Here is a 27,127-nt window from a genome sequence, read left to right on the forward strand (position 1 = left end):
GAAACATTCAGATCTGTTGTGGTCTTTCTCTGCTCCATGCAATAGGAATTGCTCTATTATATTTCTGTAGGCAAAAACGAGTGAAAACTAGAAGCCGGCATTTTATGAGGGGCGCCTCAGTGCAAGCAAACTTGAGAATCACATAGATGTTGGTATCAACATGCCTTTTTCCACATTTGTTCGTTGTACCTCTTTCTTTCTAGCAATGACAGACAAATTTCAAGATGCTTTCTTTTTTAAATGGCAGACTAAGTATCATCATAATGAAATGTGTCAGTGATTACATATGAAAGGGAGAAGGCAAGTACCTTGCCCCCTCCCAGAGGGAAAGTGACTATATCACACTCTTTTGTAAAGCACAAGCACTAACTTTACATAAAATACCTTTTAAATAACAATGTGCAAAGTACTGGAGCATGGTGCATCTAACCAGGTGGTTTCCTGCTATAATTTTATAGCTAAGTCGTATATTAAAAACACTGCAGGAGTTCTGATTTTCACAGAAACCACTATTCAATATGCATGCCAAACATTTCTAATATTCACAGAAACAACTGAAAACTGTGCAGCTGTATACAACTTTGAACATGACTGTGTCACTGAAATGTGAGAAAGGGACTGTTCTGCAATCAGAAGGTAGTCAAGGCAACCCACAAAGCATATTAAGTTGTTAACTAGGGATTTCACTCTTCCATGCAACAAAATCAGTAGCATATTAAGAGGGTTACTCCCAGATATTGATCTGAATTTAAGTGAAAAACAACAGCACACATAAAAAACCAATGACAGATTTTAAAATTGGAGGGGGAAAGCGTTCCCAATGATAGTTTTCATGACAAAATTCCAATTCCAAAGTCAGAGAGTTACAGGCAAAGCCCAGGTTAAATCAGGAGGGAGACTATTTATGTTCCATTACATTCCCTTTATCCAGTGAAAAAGTAACACACTCTGATTCAGGCTGGCACAAAGGAATCCAATAAACAGAAAATCTGAAAAAAAAAAAATGATTATGCAAGCTCCAACAATTTTTACAGGGGGGTGAAGGGAATATGTTCTTTTAAACATACCTTTTTAATAACTTTCTAATCTAGCAATACAAAAAAAAAGATTTAAAAATGTTAGGGGCTGTGTTTAGTAACTTGAAGGATTTTTTAAACAGTCAAGAATTCTTTACAGTAAGTTCATAAAAGGAGTTAGAAAAATGCTAATGTAGGAGTCTACCAATTGTGATTTCTTACTTTTCACCATACTTTCAAAGTAAAACAGCTCTTTTTGTTAGAGCTGACAAACCTTTTTAGTAACTCTGTTCCTTTGTGTAGTGTGTGTAGTGACAAACCAAATCAATAGGCATTACAGTACACAATGTGCCAAAGATCCCTTGTCAAAGGCATTATTTATAACTGCTTACATTAGTCTAATATATGCATGGAGGGGGAGAGAACAGTGGGGTAAAAGTTTAAAGTTTTTAAAATACTAGAAGTACAGAAGGAGTAATATTTCTGAACAACTATTTCCTTTCTAGTTTTGTGTCTTAGTTTAGACTGAAGTCCAATACTTTAACCGTGACACTACCGGTATGCACGTACAGCATAAACAAATACTTTTCCATGAGACGAATGATGCTTACTTCAGCATAGCGAGAAAAGCAGCAGGCTCAACATCTGGTATACGGATTTCATCTTTGTCCTCAGCAAGCTCTCCATAAAACATTGCATGGAATACAGAGCTCCCAACAGCTAAGACGTACTGTTGAGAAAGGGAAATCTTATTTCATGCTTTAAACTGTAAGCATTGCCATCAAAAACAATGTGGGAGAGCACTACAGACATACTAAGCAGTAAGAAAGCAGTAAAGAATTTCTGAACCTTACTACTTTTAAAAAAAATCTTCACAATGATATCCTTAAAAGAAGTAGTCAAAACAGTTTTCCTAACTTTACACAGAGCATCTTTTATCGTAAGCCCCAGTACTGAACTGGAAACATAAAGGAAGGTAACAACTGAAATATGTCACTGGACAGAGCCATTTAAAATACAGACTTGGGTGCGTCACTGATTCCGAGTCTCCCACGCTATATTACAATGCACCGCTTAGAGTTTCTCTTGCTATTCCTACATCTGAACTGATAATACAGCTGTTGCTTACTTTGTGTCCTGGCAACCGCTGGGTCGCACCTGGTGGTCCAACCACGAAATGAACATCTGCCATCAAGTCATTGTTGAACATCACTGCATTTCTACAAACAGAAGCAATGTGTTAATTTATGGTATCTGACATCCTACTTCTGCCCAGGCCCATGAGTCTGAATTTTGTTACACCTTCAAGTTGCATTTTAGCTGTAAGAAAAGAACAGCACACAAATTAGAGGAAAAATAAAAATAAAAAAGACCCGCACAACTATGACCACTTTGGAAATTATCACACAAATATACTGGGGATAAAAGTGGCAAGAGAAACTTCAAAAACTTTTCAAAAAGTGGAGATCAAGGGCATATATTACTGAAACAACAAACACTCAAGAGGGAATGCAAATACCTATCAGTTTTAAAGTACTGTAGCTTGCTACAGCAATTTTATCTACTTCAAAAGAAAAAAAAAAAAAACAGGCTGCTCTGCCTGGAAAAAGAGATTAAACATTTTTCCATTACCAACTACTTGCTTAGGGAAAAGGAGAATCATATTTTATTCAAACGTATGAAGCTGAGAAACTAAATATTATAAACAAATTTTATTTTAGCCATTCACCGCTGCATATAAGCATTGAAAAAAACTGTCCTGAGCTTACCTCTCTCTGATGGTGGGATAAAGTCCTTGCCAGTTGGGGGCTGGAATAGTGTTGTTGTTGTTGAGGTTCTGCTGGTGGTATTGCTGGACAGCAGTTGTGTTAGTGTTGGCTGGTTTCTTTCGGGGAAAAATATCAGCAGCCATCTTCTTCTTCTTTTTGGTCTTCAAAGTAATGATTTCATAGCAAACTGGAGGTAACTTGCTGCTACTACTGCTGCTGCTGCTACTGCTGCTGCTGCTGCTATTTCCCTTCTTAGAGCTTTTCTTGGACCTGTTCTTCACTGTCTCTGGAAGCATCAAGAAGAAGGTAAGACATTTCATGTTCTTCCCCTTATCATCTACCATGAGTATCCTTGTCTGAATAGCTAGATAGCCTAACTAGATAAGAACATTAAGAAAATTTAAGAAGGAGATGTTAAATAAAAAGCAGCAAAGCCCAGATTTTGCTTCTTTTTCAGCAAGACAAGGTGACCTTTTCAGTGCATTGAATACAAAAAAAAGGCTTTAAGTTTGATCCAGTACTTGATTTGTTAAATACATCCCCATCCTTACTGCCAGTGTTACTTGCTTGCAAGCTCTTTTCCAAATTTCCTGAAACTGGATCACTTGAAAGTGCTGCCCTGTGCAAAGAGAGGATGCCTCTAGCTATATAGCACTGGCTTTTTGAATCAGGTTAGCAAGATGTGCTGTAGCACTGCTAGTCTGTTCAGCTGGCTGAACTTGTGTGTTGAATGGATCTGAACAGAGTAGGTATTACAGCCCTGCAGATGGAGTCAGACAGCCAGCGTTCTGAGCCAATAGCTGAAGTCACCGATAACGATTGGACCCAGCAGCACAGTGACACCTATTGTAATGTGCATCACTCTAACATTAAAGGGACAGCAGTTGCACTCTTCATTTAACATGCAGCGTTAAGTAATAAGGGAAATTGCACTCAGTTATGCAAGTGCTTGAGAAGCCAGCAACGTGTGCACGCTATGGATCTTCTCTCTCACTGGTCATCTTTCATGCTATTCCAATTTCCACAGGGGAATGAAAACAGTACTGTTACATAAGAAGGATTAATAGATCTTTAATATAACATTTTCAATTAGAGACATTTTCCCAAGGAATAGAGATAACAAAGAAAACTACTGCATGCTTCTGTAGCATTTTCACAACCACTGCTATAAAATTAGTTATTAAACACCGAATGTTATGAAAATCAAGAACTCAATTTCAAGCAAATTAGCTGCCAACATAAAAAAGAATGATGCAGATAAACAGTCTCTCTCAGTGCAGTTTATACTCTGGTGTAACATGAAGAGAGATGAGGTCACAGATTTCCTTTTTAACTACTTATGCTTCCAGTTAATATAACCATCTTTAACAGGGTCCCAAAACACTAAGCTGTGCTAATTAGGGCACTTTACACCAGACACCATTGCACTGCCTTAAAAGAAAACTTCTAGATATGCAAATCAGATTCAAGTAAATCAGACTGCATGCATTTAATCAATGTTTCAAAGCTTTAGATGAAAAAGTCTGCATCACTTAAGGAGTCTCAGTTAAAATCACAGTTTGAGATATGAATAAATGCAGATTTCATTAATAAACACATTCTGAAATAACAGGGTATGAGATAGTTAAGCCAACCAATTTTAATATGAAAGAGATGTACTTCAGAGTCATAATCTCACTGAAGAATTTAACTATAGAGTAGAGCTGCTTTGGTGTTTAGCTGTGCCTCTAAAAACTTGGCAGGCTTAACTATTTTTTTTTTTTTTTTTAAATACATGGATCCAAAAATATCAGTTATTAAGTCAACATTTCTCAGTATCATTTTTTCTTGTTACTCACCACTCAAAGGCAATTTCATAATTTTCTTTAAATTTCACAAAAAAACAACTCCTCTTTGCTTTCAGAATAAATCTTATAACATTCAGGTCAAAACAATTTTTCTGTCAAAAGTACACCGTGAAAAGGAGGCTAAAAGAGGGGGTATAAGCCTGAACCCAATGAAGTCAGTGGAAGTCCTGCTATCAATTTAAGTGGAGCCAAGATTTCACCCAGACTAGTCAATGGAAAATGACTGCAACTCAGTTCTTGGAAGTCATGGCCATGGCTCCATAAGAAGCAAAGTTCATTAATGGCAAGAACTAGCTGCAGGCATTTCAAAGATTATGCACTCTTCCTAAAAATGAAGCAAGTTAAATGGATCCACCTGGAGAGCTGGTAGTGGGATTTAAATTCCCACCTTAGCCGAGTGAATGTACGTGGCACTTTGTATCTTAAAAGCGCTGTGCAGACACTGAAAAACAAGTTACACAACCTCAAATGGCAGATATTTCCTTAGCAATATGGTTAGAGTCTGCCACAGATGGAAGGCTGGCAATATCAAAATTTAGGAGGGGAGCTGACAGCCTAGGTCATTTTAGTCTTTAGAAAAAGAAATACATTCTACAGAAATTTCTCACTGTAACACAGCTCTAGGGAACGTGTAAAATGAGAAAAGGGAATAGGGCATCCCCAGGATTTTTTTGGCAAAATGAATTATTCCCTTTCCCCTCCCCCACCCAGAATAAGCTTCACAACCCTTCTGGCTGCGAGGATAACCTCCCTGAGCGTGCCTGAAAAAGTCATTTCACAAGAATAACGCTTCAGAAGTTTTACAGATACAACCCCCGCGACTGTTCTATTAGATATCTGAATGATCTGATCTTCAAAATGAGTTTGGCAGAAGAGGCAAAAAAACAACAGTACTCTAGGGGGGTGGGGTGGAAATTGGATTTTAAAAAGACTGGGCATGAAAACATCCATTTTTTAACACTACGTAAATATCGAACAATACTACAATTAGGATTATCATGCCTTTTTTCAAATAGTTTCCTAAGTGAAAAAAAAAAATCTATAACAATCTCCCCATTATTTCCAATAGATTTTTGGTGGCCCTGTCCTGGAACGGCCTCTGGATTTCTGAAGAAACATAGTTCTTCTGGTTAACTCAGTATAGGAAAGGGTAATATTAAATGCTGCAGGCGTTGACCAGAACTTGACCTTCTGAAAAAAAACACTCTCCTGTACTTTCTTGGGGAAGGAAATGAACAAAAACCATCAGCAGCTGCTGCAGCATATTCAGACTTTATGCAAAAATCAGAAAAAAACTTGATTGACAAGAACATGGCATCTGGATAATAGGAGAAAGAGCTACCTACACTATACCCAAAATGAACCTACATGCGACTGTTCTGACTGATTTCCTGCCACCCGGGGGGGGGAATCAACACTGCGATGAGAAGATATTCTGCAGAACTGATTCTACAAGGCTCCAACGAGCATCCTGTGATGGATTATCGACCCGTGATGTTTCTTTGTTTTTAACTATCTCCCATTAAACCTGCTGAAGTTGCTGCAACATATAAAAGCATATAATGATGGTCAACCTTGTGTGAGGAAAGAAAACCATTAGGAAGCTATGAATAAGATTAGTTGACCATAGGATGGGGAAAGCTCGAAAATTTCAATTAGGGGCTTACAATCATTTGACTCAAAAGATGCCATGGGAATAGAAGCAATATGTATTCTGTCCATGAACAGAAACAGAGAGAGTGCACAAGTTACTAAGGTAAAATCAGTAGTGCTATACATAATGCTATTATTTCTGCTCCTGTGGCAGCTTTAGACTATGTTCTTCTACACGGCTGTACTCTTCTAGTGCACATACATTGTTAATGACTATACACTTTAGTGTTTCAATATAATTAGTACAAGTCCCATATACTGATTTAGTCAAGACCATGACAGATCAGCCTGCACCTGATGAAAACACCTAGCAAATGGATTACCTTGTAGTCTTTTCTCCGAAAGCATTTATGATGATTTTCTAATGCCCTATAGGTTTAATTTCTTCTTTCATTCTCCAATTCACATTATAAGAACTGAAAGTTTCTTTATTTTCAAAAGACCAAAGGAGAAATAATTTCTTCACAGAAACAATTAGTTGCTACAGGAGCAAGCATTAACATTTTACCTTGAAAGATGTCAGAAGTTCCCGACTCAGTTCCTAAAACTTGGGCAATCTGAAAATCCAAGCCACCAGATACAAAGAATTAAGGAACAGAATACAACTGTCTGGTCTTGTATGCCACACACACACACACCAGTTCTTCAACAAATCTGCTGCTGGAAACTGGGGTGCATGTGATAAGTGAGGAAGTATGGTAATGATGGGCTGTGGCTGGAGCTGGCTTTGCCCACTCTTCCTAGCTGCAACTGTACTGGCTCCTTAGGGGCTGCCATTCTGGGATCCCCTTCAAACTGGCATCCAAGGCCTAGTTCCCCTCCCCCCATTCCCCCCCCCCCATTAAGCTACTGCAGGACTCCCTAACTGCTAGCTGTGGATTCCAGATGCCCTGCATACTCACTGCCCCTGTGAAGCAGGGTTAGTTTCCCTTTCCTCCAGAGGCTCCTGCTGCAGAAGTTGCTACTGACTCAGCAGAAGCTTCTGCCCCAGCAGCAGCTTGAGGGTGCCCTGGGGCTCCACTTTGCTGTATTTCCTTGCTTGCCAGGAGCATAAACGCGGGTTGCCACAGCAGGAGGGAGCAACCATCTGAGGGCTGCTCCATTAACCTCCTAGGGAAACAAGGCAGGGTGGAGTAAAGGGAAAGTAACCCTGTACATACTGAATCAGAGACAACCTCAAGCTGCTATTGGGCCAGACCCTGCTGCTGCAGGAGCTGCTGTTGCACGAAAAAACTGTCCACAGGCAGCCAGTAGCTAAGGGGTTAATGGAGCAGTCAGTTGTTGTTGCTCCCTTCTACTGCAGCTGCCTGTGTTTATGCTGCTGGGAAAAAAAAAAAAAAAGTGTTTTCTTCTTCACTCTGCCTTTTGAAAACAGGTTCTTATCTGGGGAAGGGTGGTATGTGAGCAAATATGGCACTCCAGGGCTAGGATATCTGCTTCATTCTCATGTAGACAGTTAAAGACAAGTTATGGGATGTATGGAACCCAGCATCTGGCCAAAAGTTAAAGAAACTCTGGGACAAACAACAGAAGTTACACACAAACTGGTTTAAGTGATCAGAAATTGGTTTAAACCTGTAACAGAACACACGTTCAGTGCACATCAACCAGTTTCAAAAATCACTGCAACTGGTTTAAGATAAACCTGGTTGAATGCAGTATCAGACTTATTTGGGTCAAACCAATTTATGAAACTTCTGTTCCAGACCCCTTCCTGATTCAAGTTAAAACAAGAGTCCCCCAGCATCTCAGCATGTTTTTCAGCCCTGTGTTGAGCTGTGCTGTCTGATCCAGCAGAGAAGGGTTGGGGGGCAGGAGAGAGGCAGGCACTGCTCCCTGCCCTCCCCCCGGCAAACCCTGGCTGGGGTCTAGGGCCAGGGATGGGAGTTAAAGCCCATTGCCCCTGAGTATAGAGCTCCCCTGCTAAGCTTACTGAAAGTTACTGCTTGCAGTGACTGTGGACTACAAATCCCAGTGACACCTGGAAGCAGGAAGAAGTGATAAGTAACCCTGCAGAGTCCTGCTGTTGTGATTTTGAACTGCAAATCCCAGAGACCTCGGAGGCAGCAAGTAGAAGCAATGAACACACAGCCCATGCTGGCTACATGCCAGAGAGCCATGCTCTAACGCCCCCTGGCTTCTGGCTGAATGTGGTTGCACTTCCTGAATCAAAGGTAGATGTGTATCCAGTTGTTTCTAAATTTAAACCCTGCATCCTAGACTAACCTATGAAGACTGAATTGGTTCAGCCTTGGGCTTTTTGACCATCTGTACTTAGCCCTACAGTCTACTGTGGTTTTAAATCCAAACTTAAACAATGCATGTGGAATGCTGTTTCTAATTACCTTTTAAACCCGTTATGAAGGAGGCCATAAGGAGCATACTAGAGTGTAAATGTTAACACAGCGTAAACTCTGTTGATGCCAGTATAAATACACTGGCAACTCATCACAAATTATTTATTTCAGGGATCAATGAAGGTATATTCCAATAATGCCTAAGTCTTTTCATGGTATGGCAGGAAACATAACCAAGATTTCTATAACCCTCTCTTAGTATGCTATGTTTTGTTTTCTTCCCTAATTATATATCAATACCATGGAATAAACACGCCCACAAAAACTAAGATCTCATCAGAATTCCTAATTGTCCAACGTTACCAGATCTTATTTACTGGAAGGTTATTCCAAGTGAGTTAGAAAAAAATCATACTTCTCATCTGCTACATTGCCAACTCTCTCTCATTTGGTGTGGTAGTTTTTTAAATTAATTTTTGTTTAAATTTTAGATTTCCCTTCATAGACTGACTTCACAAGGTACATCTTGATTTGCAGTAATGAATACTCAAGATTAACACTTATCAAAATGTATCCCCCTGTCCAACCCACACTATTCATTCAATTTCTACTAATTTGAAACTTTCAATTAAAGATATAAAATTTGCTGGCTCCTCAAATTCAGAATGATTTGGAATTAAGAGTTAAATTTCCTACACCTTTAAAAGCAAAGGATTTTGGCGAATAAATTGCAACAAATCACACAAACAGATCAACAGTAAGACTTAAGAGTACTGAGACAGATTTTTGGCGCTTTTGTCCAAGAGTGCAATCCAAAAAAACACCCCACGCCTAATATTTTAGGTACCTTCAAGGCCACTGCAGCTAAATTTTCTTCAGTAAAGGTGCCTTTATGCTTAGATTTCTCCTTCCATGCATACTCAGAGTTGTCTCCATCTTGCTGGAGTCAGTGCCTATCCTGTCTATGCATGAGAAAGCAGGAGCACCTAAATCATGAGAGGATGAATCTGGTAGATATGCCTCGAGTACCCCTACCACATAATGACAGCGTTTTGTACAACACAAAGCAATGCATCCATCTATGGTCACTTTTGCTCAAAAAATGAATGTCTAGTGTACTCCCAATTGCACATGTACCTGATAAATACACGCGCACCATTCATTTAACAGTATAACAGAATGGCGGTTCCATCCTGTTGCCTACTGTCTGCACTGTGACAAAGTCCAGTTACCTGCATGTAGATTAAGTGCATATATCCACTAATGGCAGAGCATCTTTCAGTCTCACCATCTACTGTCTTGTAACTTAATTGTACACTGGCTGACTAATAACAATTACTAGATGTAGTTAACTGTCTACTTGTAACTAACCCTACTCAGTTTACACTACCCTAGAAACAGTCAAGGGGAAGCAGATGTCAAAAGCAGTGCTATTAGAATCTTTGACAGTGACACAAGCCAGGCATTTTTACAGCTGCTCTCTCCCCTCCTTTTCCAGGTTTTAGTAGCAGCCACAACAGAGACTATTAGATGCCTTGAAAAGGAGCAGCACTAATCAAGTTTCAGGGCTGATAATACCACAGCACTGACAGCCCTGTGTCCTTAAGGAGAACTGACTGTTTATATTATGTTTGGATAACTTTCTCCTTCCCTAGTCCCCTGCATTCAAATAGAGTATAATGTATTTTGTATTAAACAATTATTGGATAAAATGTAAGGATTCATGAGAGGAGAGAGTGGAACACAACTCCTCTGTCCTCATTGAGTTTCTTCAGTCAAACACCCACTTGCTCCTCACTTGTAAAGCCAGTATTCCTGGCTGCACAGTGGCAAAGAGAAGAGGTGGGTGGTGCTCCCCATCCCAGAAGTGATGATGTTCTGGTGGCTTGGGTATTCTTAGGAGGTGAGAAATGTGAGTTTGATCCTCCACAACCCAGGCTGAGGAGGGCGCTGAATCTGAGGCTCCCACTTCCTGTAAGTGTCATCTCCCCCTGTCACAGTTTAAAAGAGTAAAAAGAAGAACTTGGGTGCCTAAATCCAAGAATGGGTTGTGTCCAGTGAATACTCCTCTTACAAAGGAACCTCCCTGAAGCCCCGAGTTAAGTGCTTAGACACTAGAGACTTCAATGCTCCTTATTATCTAAGTTACACATTCCCTCCCCATCTCATTCATAATGCTGGCAACTGTGAAGCTTTAGGCTTTTTCCATACACTGGATAGGAGATCAAGGTGCCTAACAGGAGTTGCAAATTTTACTCCGGGAACCAGATAACCGAGTCCATTTACAGATCAGGTTTTTGCAGACATCTACTCAATTATCTTCCCTCCCACTTATGATCCCAAAAATAATGTTGGAAAGGTTAACTACTACTTTTTCTGAACCTGAAAAAAGAGGTCAAGAAAAAAAGGGGTTAAATATCACTAATTTTGATTTCCTCAGGTAACAATTTGACAGTATCTTCCAATTTTATGGCTGCTTCAAAAGTTCTGAATGGGAACACTGAAAAAGACTAAGCAAAATCCATCAGTTTTGCTCTAGTACTGCTCACAAAAGCTGGCTTTGAAGTTCTGTTCACAAAGCTGGATGAAGACCTTCTGAAAAAAAAAAAAGAGGCGCTAATGGGATGGTAGATTAGTTAAGACACTTAGCAGAAGCCAAATATTAGGGTTAGAACAGGGAGCCAGTTCTCCTTTTTTAGAATAGCCAAGAAACTTGGTGAAGAACAAAACAGAACAAGTTGACAACCCAATGGCCAGTCTAAAGACAGTATATGGTCTCAGAATGGCCAATACCAAATGATTTGAAGAAAACAGCCATAGAAGATATTTATACATTGACAAATCCACTGAGAAAATTTCCTCCCAACTCTTGTTAGTAGTTGTCTTATGTCCTTAAGATACACTACTTGATATAACTTTAAAATGTATTTCTGCTTCTCTAATTGCAAATGATACCTTTCTACAAGTGTCCAAACTTCCTTGAATCCTATGTTCTCTCTCTCAATAATACTTTCAGCAGTGAGTTTAACTGAAAAAAATCTGTGCAATAATCAAATAACTTGGCTGCCTTTTATTTTCATTGTTTGTCCTCTTCCTCTGTATTATTAGAGAAAGTATACGCCACACTTCTGCATATCACCTCTTACTGGTCTTCTTACTAAAACCAAGTTTAATCTTTTTAATAAGTTCTTATACAGAAGTCTTTCTAAGTCTTCAACAATTTTCACTGCCCTTTTCTGGATCTTTACTGCAATTTACTTTTTAAGGATAGCTCGACCAAAATGGAACATAATACTTAAGACAAGGGAATAGAATTTATTTCTATATGACACATTTAGTCCTTCTGGCTAGATTTCAGTTACTGATTTTAATTGTGGTGCAAGTATATAGTAATAACTGGTAATAAGATAGAGTGCTGTATGTACAAGTGGAATGGGATAGCGTTTTTAAGCACTTGGAGGAGAAGAAAGAGTTCAGAAACAGTCAGTATGGATTCACCAAGGGCAAGCCAGGCCTGACCAACCTGATTCCTTTCTACGATGATATAACTGGCACTGTCGATGCAGGGAAAACAGTGGACATGATACACCTTTACTTTGGCAAGGCTTTTGATACGGTCTCCCACAGCATTCTTCTAAGCAAGCTAAGTACATGTTGGATGAATGGACTGCAAGATGGATAGAAAGCTGGCTGGACTTTTGGGCTCAACAGGTCTCAATGGCTCAAAGTCTAGTTGGCAGCTAGTATCAAGTGGAGTGTCCCAGCGGTTGGTCCCAGTGGAGTGTCCCAGCGGTTGGTCCCAGGGCAGCTTTCATTCAATGTCTTCATTAACAATCAGGAAGATGGGATGGAGCGCGCCCTAAGCAAGTTCGTGGATGACACCAAACTGTGGGGTGTAGCAGATACACTGGAGGGTAGGGCTAGGATTCAGAGTGACCTGGACATATTGGAGGATTGGGCCAAAAAGAAATCTCATGAGGTTCAATAAGGACAAGTGCAAAGTCCTGCAATTAGGATGGAAGAATCCCATGCACCACTGCAGCCTGGCTAAGCAGTAGCTCTGCAGAAAAGTACCTGAGGGTTATGATGGACAATAAGCTGGATATGAGTTAACAGTGTGCCTTTGTTGGCAAGAAAACCAACAGCGTACTGGGCTGCATTCGTAGAAGCATTGCCAGCAAATTAAGGGAAGTAATTATTCCCCTCTATTTTGCGTTGGTAAGGCCACATCTGGAGTACTGCGTCCAGTTTTGGGGCCCCCCCACTATAAAAGGATATGAAGTACTTGGAAACAGTCCAGTGGAGGACAACAAAAACAGTTAGGGGGACGGGGCACATGACTTCTGAGGAGAGGCTGAGGGAACTGGGCTTATTATTCTTCAGAAAAGAAGACTGAGGGGGGGATTTGATAGCAGGGCTGAGCAAAACAGCACCGTTCTGTTTCAATGGAACAGTGTTTCATTTCGAGTTTTGTTTAGTTTTGAAACCACTGTTCTATTTTGTTTTGTTGAAACTGTTTCTATGTTTCGATGTTTTGCCCACAGGCTATAACTGGGAAGCAGAAAACTGCCTATAACTTTGTCATTTCTTGCCCGATTCAGATGAAACATGTAGGGATGGTATCCCCTTCTGAGGCCTGCCAAGTTTCAAGGAGATAGTTCCAGGGGTTTCTGGGAAACTGCACTTCAAAGTCTTTAAAGCAAAACTCATGTATTAAGGTGCAGCACGGTGAAAACTGCAGGGATGGTGGCCCCCGCTGAAGGCATGGAGCCTGCCAGCTTTCAAGGAGATCGGTGCAGGGATTTCTGCGAAACTGCATTTCAGGCTGCTGACATGCAAAACTTGTGACATGGGTGACGCTGTGTGTGTATGTTAAGGCGCACCCTCAGTGGTGCTGGGGCCTCTACATGATGTGGTAGTTTGCCCCAAAGAGGTCTCTTCCTCCCCAGGAGCCTCAGCCCAGTCCACCACTTTAAATGACAACAGGTAATAAAATAACTTAGTGACCACTAGCACAGTAGCACTGGCAGCATCTCAGGCAGCCAAACTTTCTTTCCTTTCTTGCAGGAGCTTCTTCTCCAGCAGCTGCCAGAGAACTCTCCTTGCCAGCCCCAGCTGAGGGGCTTAGATGTGCCCAGGGACCTGCATCCTTGCGGTCAGGTGCTACGGGTGTTGGTCTAAGGACATGGCACTGGCAAACAAGGTCCTGTCCTTTGGATCAATCTAATCAGGTATGTTTTAGCAGACCAACTAAATAGTTACAGAAATACATCTTAGCAAGCTTTCAGGTTGAAAAACCCTTCGTTGGGCTGAGTAAGCACCTGCAGTTGTTGCGTGTGTGAGCTGTTCCTGGATGGAAGGGATAGTAAAGAAGCCAGAGGCTGGCATGCAGTTCAGGCAAAAAAGCCAAAAAGTAAAAATGGAAATGGAGGCTTCAGGGAGGTGAGAGAAAGGCTGGGGGGGAGGGGGGGGGGGGGGGGGGGAAGGGGTGGATTTGATAACCCATTTTGTCTCCAGTCTCTCGGGCCTGATCCTGAGAGAGAACAATTTAAAAACCACTTTTCACAGCCAGGCCTATGAACTTCAATTCATCAGCCCCCTAGGAAGTAGGTACAGAAACATATGGACTCAATATAGAGATTGGATTTATTCCAGATTATATAAATTCTGTAAGATGCGTCATTTATGCCACAAGGTATAAATGCAACTGTGTATCTATATAAGGTATGTAGTATATGCCAGAAGATAACAGAATGTATCTCCCTTCCTATATAAATTAAATTCTATAGTGTAATATCCAATATAACTATAAAATTGAAAAGAATAAATCAATGAATATAATAATAAAATACAAGGGTCTAGAAGACAGAAAAAGGTATTATGGAATCTCACTTGCTAGGCGAGGCTAGCAAGTATGAAATCATTCAAATCAATACTAGTAGTAGCCTTCATTGTCTAATGGTCCTGAGCTGCTGGAAGGCACAGCTCAGTAACTGTCAAGCTCCAAGGCAGAAAGCAGGCCAGTTCAAACAATGCTGACTTTTATTCTATTTACCCATCCCTCCTCCAGAGCACTGGGATTGGAAGTGATCTCAGAGAAGGATCGCAGTCATTGGCCAGCTACAGAGTCAATATGAGAGCAGTCCTTCCCCACTCTTCCCCCTCCCTCTCCTTACTTTGTTTCCTTGCAGGCAAGTCCAGCTTGAGCTTCGAAAGTTGAAATATTTTGAAACTTTTTGAAAATTTCAAATAGCATCCTCTAACTACCTGAAGGGTAGCTCCAAAAAGGTTGGAACTAGACAGTTCTCAGTGGTGGCAGGTGACAGAACAAGGAACAACGGCCTCAAGTTGCAGCAAGGGAAGTTTAGGTTGGATATCAGGAAAAACTCTCACACTAGGAGGGTGGGGATACACTGGAATGGATTACCCAGAGCTGGGAGAATATCTCTTCTTGGAGGTTTTTAAGACTTGGTTTGACAAGGTCCTGGCTGGAATGATCTAGTTAGGGAGGGTCCTGCTTTGAGCAAGGGGGTTGGATTAGATGAGCTCCTGAGGTCCCTTCAAACCCTAATTTTCTATGATTCTATATGGTGTTAGTTTATCAATTTCATTGCATACCTATTAGTCAAAAGCTTGTATGAAAATTGAGCCTATACAGGTTATGGCAACATCATATATCTGGTGGAAAAGGAGCTGAACTAATCATCAGGACGTGATCCCAGGACTTTATGGTATACTCCATCCTGCCATTTTTCATGTAAGCTTCTAGCAACAGTCTTCCCTATATCACAGAAAACTGCTATAAAAGGATTAATTCCATGGCAGCTGCAGGCTAACTACTGCTGATTCAATGGAAATTATACCTATTTGGCACCCAGATATGTGGGTCTAAAGTGTATCCAACTGACATAGAAGACATCACTTCCTTCTGCAGCTGACGGTATACTGTAGAAGAATGACTTAGCATTCAACCCAGAGTTAGGGACATGTACTGGGGTCTGTTACAAGAATTTTTGGTTGGAATTAAACCAAAGAGATTACTACTTACCCACATGAAAAGAGTGTTGAGAATGTAAGGTTTGAAGTTGCCCTTGTATTTTTTTCCTCTTAACTGTTATTATTTTAACCCTCCATTCGCTACATGAGATCCAGTCTCACTCAGCCATAAAGTAAGATTTATTAAAAGTTGGACTGGTACATCATGTGTATGGTTTTGCCAGTGTGTTGATATATAGTGCCTATTATCACAGTTTAGGGAGTGTAGGTAGGCAATATCCCCAACTTGCCTTTAGAACTTAATCTATAAACCCTAATTTGCTTCATAATGGATCCAAATGCAAATGAGAACTGCAGATGAGTATGGTTAATCATAGGAATAAATACTTGGATAAATAATCCCACAACCCTATAAACACGATAAAATTTTTTTACTTCAAGGCTACAGAAACTCTAAAAACAACTATGGCTGTTTCTCCTGCCCAATTTGGAAATTCCAATTTCTGGCCCTCATCTGTGAAGCATTAGAAATTTAATTACATTTAACTTGAGTTTTGAATGGTGCGTTGAAATATTTTAAGTTTGCTCTATGCAATCTGTGGGTCAACAGGTAAATTCTCCTTCTTAGTGACTGTCATTTCTGCTTCTAAGATCAATACTGCAGACTTGACAGCATTCAGTCCCTTTTTCTAAGCAGTGACAAACAGGTCAACTTTAATTGTATTCTTCACCTTACCAAAAGTGACCTACAAAGGAGAGTTTGGACAGCTCAGGAAACTGGTAATAAGATACAGTGCTTTTCATCTATAGGTCACTAATTTTAAATTGATTGAGGTCAGTTGTAATCAAAAGTCATTAGCATTTAATGATTGTTTTGTGCCCAATGGAAAGCACCCTTGCTGGAGCTTGAATGGAGAGGCTGAGGCCTGAAAGGAAGTAGAGACCCACTCTTGACTTATAGGAGGGTCTTGCTTACACAAAGTTTTATACCAGTTTAACTATTTCTGATAAGGGTGAGATATTTTGACCAAAATAGTTATCTGGATACAAACCCTAGTCTGGGTGGGGTTGCTTGAGGTATATAATTCTGAGAGAGTTGCTCTGTTTTCATGGGTGTGACAAATGAGTTACAATTTTTGTGTGCAGACAAATCTGCAGTTTCACCAGGTCGTAACAGACCAGGACTTCACCCCACCCTCGCCCACCCTGTCTCTATTTAGTGGACTGAAGACAAACTCCAGGGGCTTAGTCAGGCATCCCTCATAACTAGGCAAAGGAAAACATGAAGGAACCTTTCAAAAGGTCCTGCCTGCATTAGGTGCTGAGAAGTAAATGCAATTATGTTCTGTCATGAGAAAACAAGATGATATTAATCTTATTTTAAACTATAATTCTCTAAACATTATTACAAATAAAAAAGTGTCATTTAAAAAACTAAATCAAATCAGTGACTTGGCAGATTTGTGTTTATAGTACAAGATTATACCTGGCAGCATTTTTGGGCACGGGGGAAGAATCAGGAAAAATTGGTGGTTTACTATTTACTAGGACATTTTAAAAGACAAAAAGATTGCAAATATTACCCAATCAGAGGGAGAGAAGAATGTTATTTCACGAGCATAGCTGACAGTTAACAACTGTTGTACTTAAAGTGTGATTGAACTTTTCTGTTACCGATGTTTGCTTTCCCCATAAGTGAAGGAAACTAGCAGACAGACTTGTCATAAAAAAATTAGTTCGTACTAAATTAATTGTGAAGGACAGGCAGTGACTTGATCACTACCAACCTGAAATGGATTTCAATCACTCAAAGCTCTAGGGGCCAGATCTAAAATAAAAACCCCTTATGTACCTAAATCACAACTCGCATGGAATTCAGGCACCCAAACCCAACAGTGCAATCCACAAAATCCTCATCTACTAATTAGGCCCCTGACAGTACATAGGCACTTAACGTCTTACTAAGGCACTTATGGTTTGAAGTTCCTTATATGCCAACAATTCTGCAACTATCCATGCCCAGAGGTGCATCACCACCTTTCTGAGAGAGCACCTTGGAAACTACCTCATTCCTAAACCCATCTGGGATTAATGGACTAGACATTCCCACATTTAAAATCCTGAGGGACAGCTCCAGAAGGCATGCTCTGCACAGTACTAAGTTCAGTTAAAGCCAAGAGTTGGTACCAATCACTTATGTAATAGAAACTCATGTCCTGGTTAGAATAACCACCCAAAAGAGGGGGAGACCTGGGTTTTAAGTCTTCCCTAGCCTGAGAGAGATCAAACTCAAATCTCCCACTTCCAGGCTCTAGGCTAGGACATCAGGGTATTCTCCCTATGCTTTTATTGATCCAGAACCACTGCACAGCAATTACAAAAGAAAGAACTGATGGGGCCAAAACAAGAGCAAGCAAGAGTGAGTATGACTCCACAATTCAACATGAGAGCAACCCCCTGGAATGGGGAGTCCTGGATTCTGCTTATGTATTTTGCAATAAAGAATCACGGGGTAAAATGCAGAGAGTCCTGGAAGCAAGAAGAAGAACCCAGGACCCTCCTCCTCTGTTCCCTTCCTAGTTGACTACCTCATGTCTAGGCTACAGTCATACATACTCTTGCTTTCTGTTGGCCTACACATACTCACATTGTACAGCCAAGGATGCAACAAGAGGTATGGGGGATGCCACCCCACCCCACCCTTGCCTTTTGCTTGTCCTGGAAAGTAGAAGATATGGGTCTGAGCCTCCTGAAGCTGAGGAAGATACTGAAATCCAGGGCTACTCCTTTAACCACCAGGCCATTACATAGATCCCTGGTACTACCACCTCCTCTGGTCATGTTTTAAAAGGTCCCCATATATAAAAATCAAAGGGCTACTTTATGACTTGGGTGTTTACATGCAGGAGAGGGTTCAGGGCTGTAAACTGCAGTCTCACACAACCAGTCAGTTCAAGGCTGCAAGTAGACATGTAAATTCAGGAGAAAGTCGGGATTTTAGAAGCACTTCTGTTTTTGGCATTCCCTATTGGGTAACTCAGCCATCCTCAGCTCCAACAGCTGGCTGTTGTGAATCCCATTTCTAGGTGCCCAGCTCACTCCATTCATGGTACAGAAAGAACTTAAGTGCTTAACTTCAGATGTGTAAATTTAACACTGGGAACCAGATGCCTACATCCCTTGATAGAGCCGATCCTAAGAAGCTAAATTTTATTGCAGCATGGCTGCAGGCACTTAAACTGGATTAATCTCCTTTGACATACATACATTAAAGGCTGTGTAGCCTGTTACCTGCTTGTACCTGATGTGGATTTTTTGCTCAAAGGTATAATGCAGGTTTCACAGGCAAAATGAAATATAAGCAGTCTTTTCTTTTAAATACTATTTTGGAAAATTAAATTTATATTCTTAGGGTATAAATATTTCAGTCACACTTACTTATTAGATCAGTCACGCTCTAGTATTTTTATTTCAATTTCTTCCTCTCCTCACAATGTAGCACCTTGTGCTTTGTATTAATGAATATTCAAGGCAGACAATAAATACTATTTCCTGAAAATCCTGGTTTCAAATTAAATATATTTTTCTTGTTAACCATTAAGGGATAGTCGCCCAGCAATATCCAGACAACCTCATGGCAAGTTTCATTTCCCCTCCATGGTAACTCTGCCCCTAGAGATTCCCTGCACGGGCAGCTACAGAAAGGGAAATGATGATGAGCTAAGAAGGAACAAATCCTTGTTTAAACAAGCAATCAAAATGAGAACTTAAAGCTATTTTAAGACAGCATGCAAGGGGAATTTATTTGCATGCTAGTTTGAAAAATTAGGAAGGTGTAATTAGCAAGAAAGACTTTATTTACATGGTGGGGCACTTCCCTCTAAACGTGTGCAGCAGCATTAGCTTTGTCTGAAACCAAAGTACTCCTTGCACGAAAGACAAAACTAGTTATACTACAGATGGAAGGTGTCTTGATTTACTTTTTAGTTCACCTATGTCAGTTGCATTAATGTTATAATCCCGCATGACAATGCGGCAATTCTTCTAGACTCACAGACTCAGAGAAGTAAGGGTGAGAGAGCTTGACAGTGTGCAGAGGAGAGCCACGCACATGATCAGAGGTCAGGAGAACAGACCTTATGATGAGAGGCTAAGAGCCATGGGACTCTTCAGCATGGAAAAGCGCAGGCTCAGGGGTGATCTGGTGACTGCCTATAAATTTATCAGGGGTGCTCCCCAGGATCTGGGGTAACGTCTGTTGTCATCCAAGGGATGACAAGATCGAACAGTCACAAACTCCTCCATGATTGTTTCAGGCTGGACATAAGGAAGAACGTCTTTACTGTCTGAACCCCCAAGGTTTGGAACAGACTGCCGCAAGAGGTGGTTCAAGCACCTACTCTGAACACCTTCAAGAGCCATTTGGATGCTTATCTTGCTGGGATCCTATGATCCCTGCTGACTTCCTGCCCCTGGGGCAGGGAGCTGGACTTGATGATCTTCCGAGGTCCCTTCCAGCCCTACTGTCTATGAATCTATAAGGCTGGAAGGGACCTTGAGAAGTCACTTAGTCCAACCCCCTGCCTAAGGCACAATCATCCTTATCCAAACTATCCTATACAAATAGGCTGGGAAACACCCTTCTTGTCAACACGTTGGCAGAAAGGGATCTTGGAGTCATTGCTGACTCCAGGATGAACGTGAACTGCCAATGTGAGGAAGCGGTCAGTAAGGCTAACCACACGTTGTCATGCATCTACAGATGTATCACAAGCAGGTCCAGGGAGGTGATCCTTCCCCTCTATGCGGCACTGATCAGGCCACAGTTGGAGTACTGCAGCCAGTTCTGGATGCTGCACTTCAGGAGGGATATGGCTAGCATTGAGAGGATTGAGAGGAGGGCGGCTCGCATGGTCAAGAGGCAGGCCCTACAAGAAGAGGTTAAAGGGCCTGAACCTATTCAGCCTCCACAAGAGAAGGCTGGGAGGGGATCTGGTAGCTGTTTACAACTCACCAGGGGGGACCAGTGAGAATTGGGGGACGCTCTGTTTCCCCAGACACCACCAGGGGTTACTAGGAATAACAGCCAGAAATTGTTAGAGAGAAGGTTCAGGCTGGACAATAGGAGACATTACTTTACAGTTAAGGTTGCCAGGCTCTGGAATGGGCTCCCAAGGGAGGTGGTACACCCTCCTACCTTGGGGGTTCTTCAAGAGGAGGCTGGACAGATATTTGGCTAGGGTTATATGACCATGGCACCCATGCCTGCCTGGGGCATGGGGTCAGACCTGATATTTGTTTAGGTCCCTTCTGACCCTAAGCACTATGAAACTATGAAATCCACTGCTTAATCTCTTACCAAAAATGACAGTCAACCTTGACACAACACAAGACATAACACCCTAACCTGCTACAGTTAAAGCTGAGGGACCACAATGGCAAGACCTGGGCAACCTGGCTGACAGTGCCATTTGTCATTACATTCTAAATCAATGGTTCTTTTTAGACTCAAGTCACCCTTTGGAAAATGCCATCTATTAGTTTTCATTCGTTTTTGACTACAGAAAATAACAGAGCAATTATTTTGTTGCAAAGAACTCAGAAAGACCACAACAGGTCAGAATGTTTTTAACATGATGGGCTATAAACAGATGCTGTGTTTATCCCAAGATAAAACATTTTGCCCTGCAAACAAAGTGCAATCATACAGACAGCCACATTCGGTGTCCTGGGATCAAGTCTAAAGAGTTTCCCAGATAAGAAACAGTAACAATTTAACATGGGATATTGCAAAGTACATCTGTACAGTTATCCTCGAATCGATGGCAGAAAACGGCACTGTATTCAGTGGCTCACTAAACCATGATTAGAAAGGTGGTGTGTGTACATGCCAATCCCAGGATATTTTTGTTCTGGGACAAACACAGCCACAATTTACCCAGCGACAAATGCAACATCTGTTTCTTGTCTTTGAATCCCTATTTGAAAGCTGTTATCTTGTGAATCAAATTTGCATGCCTACCAGTGATAAGAGTGGCACCCCGTGACTTGAAAGGCTCTCAAGGCACCCCAGGATACTCCAGTTAAGAATCACAGCACTAAGTCTTTGAACTACACCGTATGACAAGAACTTTAATAGACTCTACTGCATTGTACTAGACTTTCAAAAGGAAGGAATATTTTGGAATTTAAACTCAACTCTAGTATAATAGGCTCAGTTACACTAAAATTAACATTGCACTGCTTTTGTACTTGCTCTACTCATTCTGCAATTCCAAAGAATTACTTCCCACCTCTGGAACAATTAGGAATGCCTGTGGTGGCATTATTTATTATTATATATTGCAACTGTGCAAGTAAAGCTCATATACATTCATACATTATCTGTATCCCCCTTGGAACCCACATGGTATTTTAAGTACTTTATGGTTGGTCAGGTTCTAGAGCTGGAAGGGTATGAGAAAGCCAAGACAAAAGGGACAGGCATCAGGAACCCTTTTGTTCAACTTATCTTTTCAGTTGTGTAACTTTCAACAGCATGGTTCTGTGGTTAAGATGCTGGACTAGAAACTCAGGTTCAGTTCGAAGGCTGAGAAAAACAGCACAGTGCAGGCACAGCTCCCAGGTGCCTGGCCCCAGCATGGTTGCTGGAGACCCCCACACCCCTTACTGTTGATGCATCAACTGTGCCACACTGGAACCAGGTTGTTCCAGACCACGGCTTGAAAAGGTTGCCAGCCCCTGGCTCTAGACACTTCTGTAATACAAATAATAGTTGGGGGAGGGGAAGCATAGGAGGGGAAGCCAGGGAAGACTGCTTTTTTGACTTACCACAGCTAACTAACACGTGCTGAACAAAGCTGTGGCCCCAGTATCATATTTAAACAGTTCACAGAACAGATGAGAACCTACATTTCTTATGAAACCAGACTGTGGAGCCACAAACAGGCTTACTCCAACCCAGGTGAGTAGTGATTTCATGTCACCACCTTTAGATCTCTGGTGGCCAACAGAAAAGTTGGTTGTGTACATCTTCCAGTGTAACCACAGAACCATGCTGTTGAAAGTTACACAACTGAAAAGATAAGTTGGAGCATCCTCACAGTCCAAATTCTGTTTGCATCTCTGGTGACAGTTTTAGGATACTAGCTAAGCAATAACATTCACTTATTCACCGAAGTGAAGCACAGTGGAGGGAATTTGACAGAACAAGGAGCAATGGTTTCAAGTTGCAGCAAGTGAAGTTTAGGTTAGATATTAGGAAGAATTTTCTCAATATTAAAACACTGAAACAGGTTACCCAGAGAAGTGGTAGAAGCTGCATCCTTGGTAGTTTTCAAAACCCAGCTAGACAAAGCTTTGACTGGAATGATCTAGATGGGGACAGCCCTGCTTTGAGCAGTGGGTTGGACTAGATGATCTCCTGAGGTGCCTTCCAACCCTAATTTTCTATGATTCCGTGAATTGTAAGGAAACAGTGCGTTTATTTGGCTACAGAGTACTGCTGGGGACAAGGCATGACTTTAAACTCCCAGAGTTAACCTTTCACAATGACCAAAACATTTACTTTAAAACTGAATGAATAAGGTTAAAAGTGGTAAAACTGCAGATGTAATTTACAGAATTAGTTCCATAATTAGAGTGGACACACTATGTTCATGACAGGACACACCCATCTTTTGTTTTTTAAGAAACAAAATAAAATAATAATAAAAAATGGTGGGACCGATTCTTTTCTCCTAAAAACAACTACTTGTTGTTTAGTAGCTAGTCTAGCATAAAAGCAGATGAAGCAAGGCTACCTATCACTTGATACAGCTAATTATATACACAGCCCACCATACCTTTCTCCCCAAAAGTCTTAGTGTCAGTGTTGTCATACAGATTAAGCACTTGACAACGATGTATGGGAAAGGTCCCAAAGAAGGCAAAACAGCCCCACTAAGCCACTCAAATAATAAAGAATGTGTTTATGGAGACATCTTATTTTGATTTAGGTAGCCTAACAATTGGTATTTATGAAAAAATGCTTTAATAGCAACACAATGTCAAGTCAAGCAATTAACCTTGCTACAGAAAAGGCCATTCTGCTCAGTTCAGGATAAGTTGTAGCTTACCCAGAAGGTCAGCCAATGTGGATTTTGTTGTACTCAAGGAGAACAGGAGGCTGAACTAGATGACCTTGTGAGACCCCTTCTAGCTTTACTTTCCTATGATGCAAAGAAGCAATTCCCAAAGCCCCAAGCCCCTCAAGTGAGAGAGGCCAGTATTCAGACTGAGGAAGAACAAAGGAGAACAGTGTTCTTATATAAGAAACAAAGCAGCTGAACCACTTTTCTGTTAGGCTTATGAATCAGTATCTTAGATGCCCCAGATGCTTCACAAGCATTTTGAAAACAAAGGCCTTTCGATATGCCATACTGTGATGTGGGCCAAAGCCAACCAAACAGAGTTATGACTCCCCCTTGGCGATGAGGACCGCTAAGGTCATATCACCGATTCCTGGGGACACGAAAAAAACAAAGCAGGGACGGGAGCGAGGGTCATGGGTTCAGAACAAGTGCACCAAGAGGGTGTGCGGGGACCAATCAGAGCACATTGGACAGTGCCCACTGGCCCTTCAAAGAGTCCGAGGAGCCAGCGGCCACTACCCAACGAAACTCTGCCTAAAGACAAGAATGGGCAAGGGACAGAAAATCAGCCACAAGCATTTTGATAAGAAGCCTAGCAAGAATAAAATATTAACATTAAGCTTTCCGTAGCTCATAACACTATTTTGAAAACAGTATCTATTTTTCAAACTAAAGTGCTGATCTTGCAGTCACCTGCGTACAGGACTAACCTTTCTGCAGTTATCTTCAGAAGGACAGCTCCACTCAGCAAACTTACTTTGCAGACTTGCTCATGCAATGGCACGTAAATCTACAGGGCTCCAGCTGACCGCAAAAAACAAGCATCTGAACACATGCACCCAGTAAAACCAGTTCACTCAGACAGCAGTGCAAACTCGAGGCGCTGGCCGCATGAAAAAGTTGTGTACACATAACTAAAAATGTCATTTTAAACGCCTCCCGTTACTCTATCACTGTCCCCCGCCCCGTGCTGATTTTGGCTTTGCAGTGAGCATGTGCACACAGGGGTCTGTGCCGGTTTTCTCTTAACTGCTTTAAAAAGTTAGTTGAAATGGGTGCAACTTTTCTCACGCAGACAAAGCCTGGGATCTTGCTCATCTCCTGGTTTTCGAGGCAGGCACAAATGCGTCTTGGAGCCCACTGCAAAAATGCAACCAGTCCATTCTGATTATGAACCCATGACCCTCGCTCCTTTCCCTGTTTTTCTTTTATTTGTCCCAAAGAATCTACCATTATGTCCTCAGTGGCCTCCTTCTTAAGGAAGGCTTACAGTGTTACTTAGTGGGCCTAGGCCAGGGACAGGCAAAGTCTGGCTGGATCAAGCCTGCAGCGGGCTCCATTTCCCAGCAGCCCTGCCTGTGTTGCTGTGGCCAGTTTCCACGGAGACCCCAGCAGTGGCGGTGCCATGACAGCACGGGGCCAGGGTTTCCATGGAGGCTGGCCCAGCAGCGCAGGCAGGGTGGGAGCAGCCCTAGGGCTGCCATCTTGCTGCAGTGACAGCACAGTCTGGAGCCAGGGCAGAGCAGGGCAGGGCTGCTACAGCCAGTCTCCACGGAAACCTGGACCCCCGCTGCTGGGGTCCCAACGGAAACTGGCCCCAGCGACCCAGGCAGGGGCTACCGGGAGACGGGGCCTGGCCACTGGCTGGATCCGCGGGTTTGCCCACCCGGACCTAGACCCAGGCTTCCCTAAGAGCGCAGCAAACAGGCCGGCCTGGGGCAGGGTGCCCAGACCCTGGTCTGGGTGCACCCGTGGGCCACCAGGTCTCAGGGTCACGGTGTCAAGTCGCTGCCCCGACACCTCCTGGGGGCAGCAGAGGGGGAAGGTGGGCAAGCACGTGCCCCGCGGCGCCCTGGGCCGGGCGGAGGGAGCTCCCAGGGGACCTGGTATCGCCTAGCCCCGCCCTGGAGCCACTCCCGCGGGCAACGCAGCCGGGCCTGGGGCAAGGCTAGGGTACGGTAGGGTAGAGTAAGGTAGGGCAGCCCCCCCGCCGCGCGATACGCCCCTGCCCGGCCAGCTCCCCCACCGGTGCGGCTCGGCTGGCGCCGCCGGACTGACCTGTGCGTCCCGCCGCGCGGCGACCGCCGGGTCCCGGCAAGCAGGGGCAGGGGCATGGGCCAGGGCAGCGCGGCCTCGGGAGCATGCGCAGTCGGAGGGCGGGCGCGAGCTCGCGCGGCGCCGCCCATTGGAGACCGGGAAGGGGAGGGGGCGGGGCTGAGCCGCGTGTACGCCGGCGGGGGGCCGGAAGGGGGCGTGCCCCTCTTGGACGTCGGTGGGGGAGTGAGAGGGTGCGGCTCCACCCTTCCGTGACGTCACTGGGGAACCTCGGGGCTGGCTGCCCCCTCCAAGCCCGTCTGTGACGACCCCGGGGGCTGTGTCTCCCCCTTCCGTACTCCTCTGTAATGTCACTGGCGGAGCCCAGGACCTATGCGTGCCCCGTTTCCATACCCCTCTGTGACGTCACTGGGGGAACCCGAGGGTTGTGTATTCCGCTCCATGCCCCTCTCTGATGTCGGGGGGGGGGGGGCGGGCAGAGGACTGTGTCTCTCTCCTCCGTGCCCCTCTGTGATCACTGGGGGAGCACAGGGGCTGTGCAGAAGTCGAGATTGGGGTTTGTCTGTGGGGCGCCTTTGCTCTGCCTCCTGCCCGCCTTCATCCTGCCTCCCCTTTGTGCAGCATCGCCTGCTGATCCCGCCCAGCAGGACCAAGGCAGTAATGTCCTCTCTTTTAGTAGAAGTGGGGTGGGGAGGGGAGGGACTAGGGACCCAAGTCATCAGCTTTGTCTGGGTCACAAAGTCATAGAGAAGTCGGGCTGGAAGGGACCTCCAGAGACCATCTAGTTCAGCCCCCTGCCAGAGGCAGGATGTTCCTATTCAAACCATCCCACGCAGCCCTCATCTAAATTCTACCTAAGACTTCCCAGCACAGACCTATCCTGCCTCAGGTAAAATAGGGGAACTGCAGCAGCCAACCTCCTGCTTCTATAACATGTCAATATATGCTCAAGAGGCCCTGGGTAAAGGGCCATGCCCCCTTCCAGAGAGGAAGGCAAAAAACCACATAATCCATACCAATCTGACCATGGAGTTGAATTCCTTCCTGGCCCCAAATATAGTGATCAGTCTAACCCTGTGTGGAGGGGCAAGACTCTAGCCTGGAGCCTCCAGCTTTGCTCAAAGCAGGAGCATTACCATAGCTCAGTCAAAGTCCCCAGCCAGGACACTCAAAGCCTTTGAGGAAAAGTTAAAAACACCCTGGCACATGTAGCAGAAAGTGGGGGCGGGGGACAGGGACAGGGGCAACCAGCAAAGCCCAAAAGCATGGGGAATACCCATGGTTGAACATAGATATAGCTATGCTTAGATCATCCTCGACCAGTTACTGTTCAACCTCTTTTTGTACACCTCCAGCAATGAA

At 43.1% G+C, this 27,127-nt stretch overlaps 1 protein-coding gene across 3 annotated transcripts in view; it reads right to left on the reverse strand.

Annotated features, from left to right (window-relative positions):
- Window positions 1-25,878, reverse strand: part of BTBD3 (BTB domain containing 3) — a 35,062-nt gene extending 9,184 nt beyond the window's left edge. The window contains exons 1-5 of one of the 3 annotated variants that reach the window (XM_090051338.1): window positions 25,769-25,856; window positions 6,794-6,842; window positions 2,786-3,071; window positions 2,146-2,236; window positions 1,628-1,746 (exon numbers count right to left, since the gene is read on the reverse strand). In XM_090051338.1, the coding sequence (XP_089907464.1) occupies window positions 1,628-1,746; window positions 2,146-2,236; window positions 2,786-2,928 (353 nt within the window). In that variant the 5' untranslated portion in view covers window positions 2,929-3,071; window positions 6,794-6,842; window positions 25,769-25,856. Of the gene's footprint in view, window positions 1-1,627; window positions 1,747-2,145; window positions 2,237-2,785; window positions 3,072-3,336; window positions 4,684-6,793; window positions 6,843-25,768 lie in introns of those variants that run through there. The other 2 variants (XM_090051316.1, XM_090051327.1) reach the window with 2 other exon arrangements.
- Between the last annotated feature and the right edge of the window lie 1,249 nt (window positions 25,879-27,127).

The sequence above is a fragment of the Crocodylus siamensis genome, chromosome 1, assembly GCF_052110815.1.
Source record: "Crocodylus siamensis isolate JL-2025a chromosome 1, ASM5211081v1, whole genome shotgun sequence".
NCBI lineage: Eukaryota > Metazoa > Chordata > Crocodylia > Crocodylidae > Crocodylus > Crocodylus siamensis.